Raw genomic sequence first — 9715 nt, forward strand, 5'->3', positions numbered from 1 at the left:
GGTTTTATCAATCTCTTCTAGGATTTTATTAATCTCTTCTGGGATTTTATTAATCTCTTCTGGGATTTTATCAGTAACCTCTTCTGGAGTTACACCAACTGCTTTATTCTGTTCTTTCTTTTTTCGTGGATTTTTATCTTTGGAACCAGTTGGTCTTCCACGTTTTCTCTGTATAGTAACCTCTGCTGGGATTACATCAATTCGAGCAGTTGCATTTAAAGCTAGTACATGTGATTTAGTCACTCTTTTTGTATCTGTAAATGCATCTGGTAACTCATTTGCTATTCTTTGCAAATGTATAATCTTTTGAACTTCCGATTCATATTGACCACTTCAAGGATCAAGATAAGATATTGATGATGCATTCCAAGTTACTTCTTGTTTTACCAGCTTTTATTTTTCTCCTCCTAAGATTGGAAATATTGTCTTATCAAATTGATAGTCAGCAAAACGTGTTGTAAAAACATCTCCAGTTAATGGTTCTAAATATTTAATAATTGATGGAGAGTTAAAACCAACATAAATTCTCAATCTTGTTTGTGGTCCCATTTTTGTACGTTGTGGTGGAGAAATTGGAATATACACAGTACAACAAAAAATTTTAAGATGGGACAAGTTTGGTTCTCTTCCAGAGACCAATTGTAATGGAGAAAATTTATGATATGCAGTTGGTCTTAATCTAATAAGTGCAGCAGCATGTAAAAATGCATGTCCCCATGCAGAAGATGGTAGATTACATTTCATAAGTAATGGTCTAGCAATCAGTTGCAATCTTTTAATTAATGATTCAGCTAAACCATTTTGTGTATGTACATGAGCCACTGGATGTTCTACCTTAATCCCAATTGACATACAATAATCATTAAATGATTGGGATGTAAATTCTCCTGCATTATCAAGCCGGATTCTCTTAATTTGATAATCCGGAAAATTTGCTCTTAATTGGATTATCTGTGCTAATAGCCTAGCAAATGCAACATTTCTTGTGGCTAATAGGCAAACATGTGACCATCGAGTTGATGCATCAATTAAAACCATAAAATATCTAAATGGTCCACATGGAGGAGAAATAGGCCCACAAATATCTCCTTGAATTCTCTCTAAAAATGTAGGAGATTCATTTTCAATTTTATTTTTAGATGGCCTAATTATCAGTTTTCCAAGAGAACATGCTGCACATGATAAATCTTTTGATAATATTATTTTCAGGTCTTTTAGAGGATACCCATTTGCACTTTCAATTATTTTTCTCATCATAATGTTACCTGGATGACCTAATCTGTCATGCCACAGAGTAAACATCTTTGTGTCAAGTAACTTCTAGTTACTTACCATATTTGATTCTATTGGGTTTATGTTCGTACAATATAATCCGGAGGATAAAGCTTTTAGCTTTTCTAATATGATCTTCTGGCCATATTCAATAGATGTAATTTGGAGATACTCAATATTATTTTCAGTCATGGTTTCAAGATGATAACTATTACGTCGAATATCTTTAAAGCTTAGTAAATTTCTTCTAGATTTACTAGAGTATAATGCATCATTTATAATTAATTTTGTTCCTTCAGGTAACAAGATACAAGCTCTTCCGGAGCCTTCAATTAAATTACTAATGCCAGAAATTGTATTAACATGTGTCTTTGAAGGAGACAATAGAGAAAAATATTTCTTGCTTTTTAGTATTGTGTTTGTTGTTCCACTGTCTACGAGACATTCATCTCTAATATTTACCATAGCTCTTCTGGAGTCTCCAATCATATTTTTTTTCTTTGAACATAAAAGAAAATGTATAAGATTAAATAAAAGGAAACTAATTTTATTTCATGATAAACATCGACTTACAACATATAAATAAAAAGAAAACTAATTTTATTTCATGATAAACATTGACTTACAACATATAAATAAAAACTAAACTTATTATAAAGACTAAAAACAAAAACTATTTCATAAGATTAATTTCTTCATCAACATTTTCAAAGAAGTCAGAAACATCTAGGTGTGTATCTATATGCAAATCATTTGGGTTATTTTCAATGAAATTTGTTTCTACTTCTTTTCCCTTTTTCTTGATGGATGCTTGGTAGAGTTCAACTAAATGTTTAGGAGTACGACATGTGCGTGACCAATGGTTTGCCATACCACATCTATAGCAACTATTTTCATATTTCTTAGAAGATGGTGAGTTCTTTCCCTTTTCATATCTCCCTGCATTATTTTCATTTGGTTTAGGATTAGGACCATCACGTCGCCAAACATTATTGCGACCACGTCCACGACCTCTTCTGGGGCCGCGACCACGTCCTCTTCCACGACCTCCTTTAAATGATGTCGCATTCGCTTCAGGGAATGGACTAGAACTAGTGGGTCGTGATTGATGATTTTTCATCAGAAGCTCGTTATTTTGTTCTGCAACAAGAAGACATGATATCAATTCTGAATATTTTTTAAAGCCACGCTCTCGATATTGCTGCTGCAAAAGCAAATTCGAAGCATGAAATGTAGAGAATGTTTTCTCTAGCATGTCTTCATCAGTAATCTTTTCTTCGCATAATTTTAATTCAGAAGTTATGCGAAACATTGCGGAATTATACTCACTCACAGATTTAAAATCTTGTAACCTTAAATGAATCCATTCATAACGAGCTTTTGGGAGGAGTACTTGTTTTTTATGGTCATATCTTTCTTTTAAATTTCTCCACAGTTCTGACGGATCTTTCACCGTTAAGTATTCAGCTTTTAAATCCTCATGGAGATGATGACGGAGAAATATCATTGCTTTGGCTTTCTCCTGCTGGGAGGTATTATTTTCAGCTTTTATTGTTTCTCCAAGATTATTTGCGGTAAGGTGGATCTCAGCATCGAGAGTCCACGGGAGATAATTCTTACCCGATATATCAAGGGCAGTGAACTCAAGTTTTGTAAGGTTTGCCATAAGGACTACAAAATATAAAAAAAATGCTACTATTATTAACTAATTTAATTAAATATGCATTTGTGTTTAATATATAAAAAAATAAAATTAAAATAAAAACGTTTGAAGAACTTCTGGTTCTTTAGGAATGCAATGTAATCCAAAAAACGATTGAAGAAAAAAATCTTAATAACTTCAGGTTATTAAGAGAATTAAGTATTGGAGACATTTTATTTATTTGATAACTTCCGGTTATCATAAATATAAATAATTTCTAGTTCTTAGGTAAAATAAAAATATTCAGTGGCATACAATAACTTCCGGTTATTATATTTTATATGAGAATTTCTGGTTCATATAAGAACTGCTGGTTCTTTTTTTTTTTAATATATAAAAACTTTTGGCTAAGAACTTCAGGTTCTCTTGTATTAAAAAAAAATTATGATTAAGAACTTCAGGTTCTTTTAGAAAAAGCTTCTAGCTATAGTATGTACAAAAGCTTCTGGCTATTATCTTGTACTTGCTTTATCATTCTCTTCAAAATGAAAATATTACTTTCATTCAAATAAGAAAATTTCATTCAAGAAATAAAAATTATTACTAACAGTAAAGTTATGAAATATAATCTAAAGAGTACCTTCTTTTTGAGAAAATCACGTCGCAACTTGACTAGAGCAAACTCGTGCTAATAACGTATTATAAAACAAAATAATACAATATTGAGGAGAGACTAAATCTTATTTCTATATTATATCTCAATCACAATGTCACATAAACCACTTACAAAATCTCTATTTATAGGTAGATAATGCAAATGAAAAGTCATACAATTAACATGAGAATTAATATAAAAATTAAATCTAATAGAAAGTGGATGAGGTGGAGAAGGTGAAATGTCTACTATTTATATTTCATAACAATATGAAAGTTAATCCTCTAACACTAACACTAAATGACATTTAATCCTCTCATTAACTCTCTCTATTTCCTATACATGTTTTTCATCTTTCAATACAACCTAGAAGACAAAAACATGCATCTAGAAAATAACAATACATTCATGACAATTCTAGAAAGTTTACATATTAATTAATACATTCTACTAATTGAACAACTAATTAAGTTTACTATTTCTAACAAATGTCATGTAACATAGGTCTCAGGCAATTCCAATTTAGGTCGGTTTGAATAATGTCTCATCTGTTCATACTTTAATTGTAGTATGAATTGAAAGTTAGGGACTTTAAGTTAAAAATGCTGATTGGAGATCTCCTAATTTTACTCAAGTTTTTTCTCTTTGTATGAAATTGTTGTGTCAGTGCTATCTAAAAGGTGATTAAAGAGAAACTATATAGTATATACAGTACCTACCGCTTTGCAAGGAGGGTGAAAGGGAATAGAAAAAGAGTAGCAATGCTTTGTCTGTACACCACAAATAACCATCGTGCTGAAACCGCAGTTGAATGCCGCTTTCGACACCAGATTCATTACTGCATACACTAGTGGAGAACTTGAAATTAGTGTCGGTTCTTTATGGGTATTACTATCGGACTTTAGGCGACAGTAATGAGACTGATACTAATACTTTTAAAAGACCGACATTAAATGTATACGAATTAGTGTCGGCTTCTTATTAAAAAGCCGACAGTAATATATATTAGTGTCGGCTTTTTAATATTCAGCCGACACTAATGACTATTAGTGTCGGCTAATAATAAAAAGACCGACACTAATACACATTACTGTCGGCTATTAATAGGGGGCCGACACTAAATCTATAGACCGACACTTCCAACTTGTTAGTGATTATTAGCCGACACGAATAGTCATTACTGTCGGCCTTTTAATTATTAGCCGACACTAATAGTAATTACTGTCGGCCTTTTAATTATTAGCCGATACTAATACTAATTAGTGTCGGCTAAGAAATAAAAAACCGACACTAATTTAAAAAAAAAAAAATTTGTTATTTGACCACCTACCATATATTTTTGCTGGCCTATATAAAGAGATCAAATAAGACATCCTAAATTACAAAGTTCACCAAATAATACAAAACAACACATCCTAAATTAAACATCTAAGTTAAGCATATTTAAACAACACGTCCTAAATTGTTTTACTTTTCACGTCTAATACTTCCTTCAAAAAATATTTACCCCACATTGTTCGTATGTATTCGATGTTTACTCCGTTGTACTCTTTGGAAAAGTCCTGCATTTTGTAGCGACAAATGATAAAAGATCAAAATTTCATATTTTGGTGTAAGATAAATTAATTATGCATACCTTTGCCAAAAAAAAATATACATACCGTGAGGTTCGGAAAAATATCAAGGAATCGAGTTATTATGTCATACACGAATAACATGACATAATATCCACATTCCCAATCTCCAACTTGTTGTGAACACTGCATTAAAAAATGGTTTCTGTTCCTCTAGGCTAAACCCAACCATTGCTGTGTTTACACTTAGAGAGGGAGAGAAGCTTTCAAAAGAGAGAGAGAGAGACAACGTACGTTACAACAAGGATTTAAGGTGTACATTGTACATTTTTTATAGAGGCACTATTACAGTGTGCATGCAATTAAGATTTTTTTTTAAAAATCATAAATAAAATAATAATATTTTATCAAACCAACTTAATTGTTTTGGTTTTTACAAAAATCATAAGAATCAAAATGTCATTTCGGTCCGAGTCATTTTCAAAGATTTTGATAAAAAAAATGATGGTAAAACTTGTGAAAACACATCAAACCAAAATAACATTCGGTTCCGAAAAAAGAAAATTTCGAACCGAAATGATATTTCGGTTCTTATGGTTTCTATAAAAACCAAAGCAATCAAGTTAGTTTGATAAAATACTGTTTTTTATTTATGGTTTTTAAAAAAAATTCTGCAATTAATGTATTGATCAAGTGATCATCATCTCATGGAGCCCACAATAGGCTGTCGTTTGCTGTATCTATATTTGTTGCAAAATTTGGATTGTTGGACATAGGCCTGCTAATATTTGGGGCCTGGACACTGTAACCCATCAATTGAAATAATTGGGCCTGAACAATTCATCTCGGTTCAAATTAGCAAATACGTACATTGCGAAATTGTCAATACCTCATCCCCTGCAAATTAACATCTATCTCAAATATTTAGTATCATTTTTAATTAATATTAGCATTAACATATCTGTCATTGTTAATTAATTGAAAATTCATCTTATTTCTCAACTGTCTTAGTAGTAGAATTCATTTCGTACAAAATAAGATATACTTTAACAAATATTTGTATATATAATTTACTCAATATTTTTTTTTTCAACTTGAATTCTCAGATACTTATTTTAATTTTTTTAAACCAACAAACTACCCAGTGTATCTGTTGGTTGTTTATGGAAACCCTAATTGGGCCAAGCAGTCTAATTGGGCTGACATTTTATTTTTGTTTAATTTATAACGATTATTTTTAAACCAGAGTATAGATTACAGAAATTTTTTATACATATTTGAATGGTTTCTGTGTTCAATTTTGTTTAGAGATTAATTACTTAATTTTGGTAGTCATATTGTAGTTATGTATATCCATGAACTAAACAAAATCTTCCCAATTGAAAAATAAAAGGGCCAAAATTAATATTTTCATTGAAGGACATGGTCTTAAAAAAAAGATCATAAATACTAACAAAAAAATTAACACATTAATCTTCTATTTTTCCAACTCTGATTTGTTTGTCAGAAGGGGTTGTTCAATATCAGTTTCACAATTTTGAGATTCAGTGTCTATTGAGGTGGAAATCTTTTTATAATCTATAATTCTCTGTTCTTTCATTCTCTTCAAATCCTCTGATTTACCCCATAACACTACATACAGTCCTCCAATAATGGCAGTAGCACCAACAAAGCTGGAGAAGAAATTAGCAGAAATAATTTGTGTCAACTCTTAGAAGAAAAAGAAATAAAGAGAGTTGTTAGAAGTTACAATACAAATAGTAGATATCGGTGATAAATTGTAATAACCGGTATAAGTGTTCGTCGCCTGCGAGCAAACCTTTGTCATTCCAATTCCTTACTTTTTTTTTCTCATTATTTATAGATTTTTCATTGATTTACTGTTTATTTATGGTGGCAATCAAGTTTCTCAATGAGCATTTATTACAGTAAAACTATCCTGACTATGAATTTTGTGAATGATTTTGAACACAATTACCTTCCAATATGAAGCTCTTCATGAAGCATAATAGAAGAAAGAACCGTTGTAATTATAGTCGAGAGCGGGTTAAACATAGCAGAATACAGAGGCCCTCTAACCGATATGCACCAAGATTGCAGATAGAAGGTCACAGCAGATCCAAAGAAACCCTGTAAATCATAGTTCAATTAATTATATCTATATATGTTCCCCTTAAATAACTAATAGATCTGAAAAGAAGGCAAAAGGGTTAGTTAGGTACAGCATATATGCAAGCAAAGAGGTCACTCCAAGAAGTGAAACACCAAATGCTCAAATCACCAGGATGCATGTAAAATGTTGCGGCGGCTGCTTGTAGGGCTGACATTATGCATGTCCATGCCGAGAGCGATAACGGGTCGGAGTACGATTTGCAAATGGGAACCTACAAAGAAAGGGAGAGACCAAAATTATCATATTTCATTGGAACCACTCTTAGAATGAAGAAATTATTTGCATTAATCAAGTATATATGCAAGTGAAATATAACAAGATCTGGCTTGTTTAAATAATCTTTTAATCAAGATCTGGAATTTAGTGACATGAGTACACAACACTTTCTTTCTATTTATTCTTTTTATTCACAATTTAATGTTGTTGTAACCTTTAATGAAAGTTACCTGTAATATAAGCCATAAAGACCAGAAACTGCTTGATCCCATGAGACAGAGGCCACCGATAACCCATTTGTCGATATTCATGTGAAGATCCACCATTAAATTTTGGAAAGACATGTTTAGAAGCTTTGGTCCTTTAAAGAAGGCCATTGTCATTGCTCCTCCTACACAAATCATGGTGCCAAGTATCTTAGCCCAACTTCTTAAACTTCTTAATTTCACTGTCTCTAATCTGTAAAATGCAAAATGAGGATCGAATTCATATAATTTCATTGTGTCTTAATTTCACATATAAAATAACATTAAAATTTTAAAGAGTATAAAACATACCCAACAGAAGCAGCCATTACAAAAGTAATTGCTGGAATTAGGTTGGCCATAGCTGCTGCCATTGATGGAGAACCCAAATCTACCCCCTGATAATACAATGATTGATTCATTGTGGCACTGTTGAGTATATATATAAGACATTGGAAAAGTAAAAATTTATATATAAATAAATATAATAAATTCCTAGTTTAATTGAATTGCAAGTAAGCTCATACATACCCTGCTAAAGATGCAATGAAAACCAATGCAAAGCCTTTAAAACTGAGAGACATGTCAGAAACCCTGCCCCTGTAAATATGTTAGGTTCTAAGTTAATCTCATTATTTGGAGATCTCCTAATGTAACATAAGTTCTTCCTCTTTGTACGAAATTTTTGTGTCAGTGCTATGTAAAAGGTGATTAAAAAGAAACTACATACAGTACGTACCGCTTTACAAGAAGTGTGAAAGGGATTAGAAAAAGAGAAGCAAAACTTTGTCTATACACCACAAAAACCATCGTGCTGAAACCGCGGTTGAATGCCGCTTTCGATACCAGATTCATTACTGCATATATGCACTGTGTTGCCACCATGGCCATCCATGGTTTATGTTCATCTAGGCGGAACCCACTCATTTCTGTGTTTACACTTAGAGAGAGAGAAGAACTAAAAAGGAACCAGAGACAACGTAGGTAACAACTAGGATTTGAGGTGTACATTGTACATATTTATATTGGTTCTATTATAGTGTGCATGCAATGTACTGATTAAATAATGGAGCCCACAATAAGCTGTCGTTTGCATGTGGTATATACTTATCGTTCTAGCTTGATCAGTTTAGGTGGGGAACTTGTGTTCTTATCTCCATCTGACTCATACTTCTGTTTGATTATATGCGTAGTAATCACTTTCATTAAGCTTGCTAAGGAATTTGGACTTGGAATCAATGGAGCTTTTTTATAATACTTCAAAAGAGTTTATATTTTCTGGTTTAAGTGTTTCCACGTGGCTCTAAATAATTGTGTCAAACTTGACCAGTCCATTTTTGTGATGAGATAAGCAAAGAAACATTTTCAGAATGACAATAAAAATATTTTTCAGAGATATTTTTTAATGAAGAAAATATTTTCATCCCAACCTTCTCATTCCAATCTATCTATCCATTATTCTTGCATTTCTTCAATGGCATGCTTCTCTTGCTCCTCCAGGTTGTTCCTCTAATTTAATGATACTGTCATGTCATGGCAAAAAGAGAAGATAGATCTCAAACACTCATCATAGATCAAGAGGTCAAGAATAAACAAAATAGGAACTAGACTTTTATGGTAATAAAATAAACGATAACGTGTACCGTATCACCATAAATAGTAAAATAGTACAAACGGCAACTTAGAGAAGCTTTTAGTATAAATAGATGTATGTAGGAACTTGGAAAAACATAACTTCATATTCAATAAATATTATCTCCTCAGAATTCATAAAATCAACAAACATCAAATATTGTAGGTATAAACACTATTCATGATGCAAGTATGCACACTAGGTAGCAAGACGAGCACAATGAACGTGTGTAAGCATAAGCGCATGAACTGTACATGACGGGTTTTAACGCAAGTTTTCGAATTTTTGAGGTGGACACCGCTATT

At 32.0% G+C, this 9715-nt stretch overlaps 2 protein-coding genes across 2 annotated transcripts; both read right to left on the bottom strand.

Annotated features, from left to right (window-relative positions):
- Positions 1-1945: 1945 nt before the first annotated feature.
- On the bottom strand, positions 1946-2938 carry LOC144545674 (uncharacterized). Its single transcript, XM_078294227.1, has one exon. It carries the CDS (start codon positions 2936-2938, stop codon positions 1946-1948), a length of 993 nt encoding a protein of 330 aa, XP_078150353.1.
- A 3600-nt stretch (positions 2939-6538) lies between these two features.
- On the bottom strand, positions 6539-8931 carry LOC144545580 (WAT1-related protein At4g30420-like). The gene is made up of 7 exons (XM_078294146.1): positions 8517-8931; positions 8309-8377; positions 8090-8206; positions 7763-7991; positions 7366-7527; positions 7122-7273; positions 6539-6816 (listed from the first exon to the last, which is right to left on the bottom strand). The coding sequence occupies exons 1-7, from the start codon at positions 8786-8788 to the stop codon at positions 6621-6623; spliced, it is 1197 nt and encodes a 398-aa protein (XP_078150272.1). The 5' UTR covers positions 8789-8931; the 3' UTR covers positions 6539-6620.
- Between the last annotated feature and the right edge of the window lie 784 nt (positions 8932-9715).

This window comes from Carex rostrata, chromosome 28, assembly GCF_964058835.1.
Source record: "Carex rostrata chromosome 28, lpCarRost1.2, whole genome shotgun sequence".
Taxonomy (NCBI): domain Eukaryota; kingdom Viridiplantae; phylum Streptophyta; class Magnoliopsida; order Poales; family Cyperaceae; genus Carex; species Carex rostrata.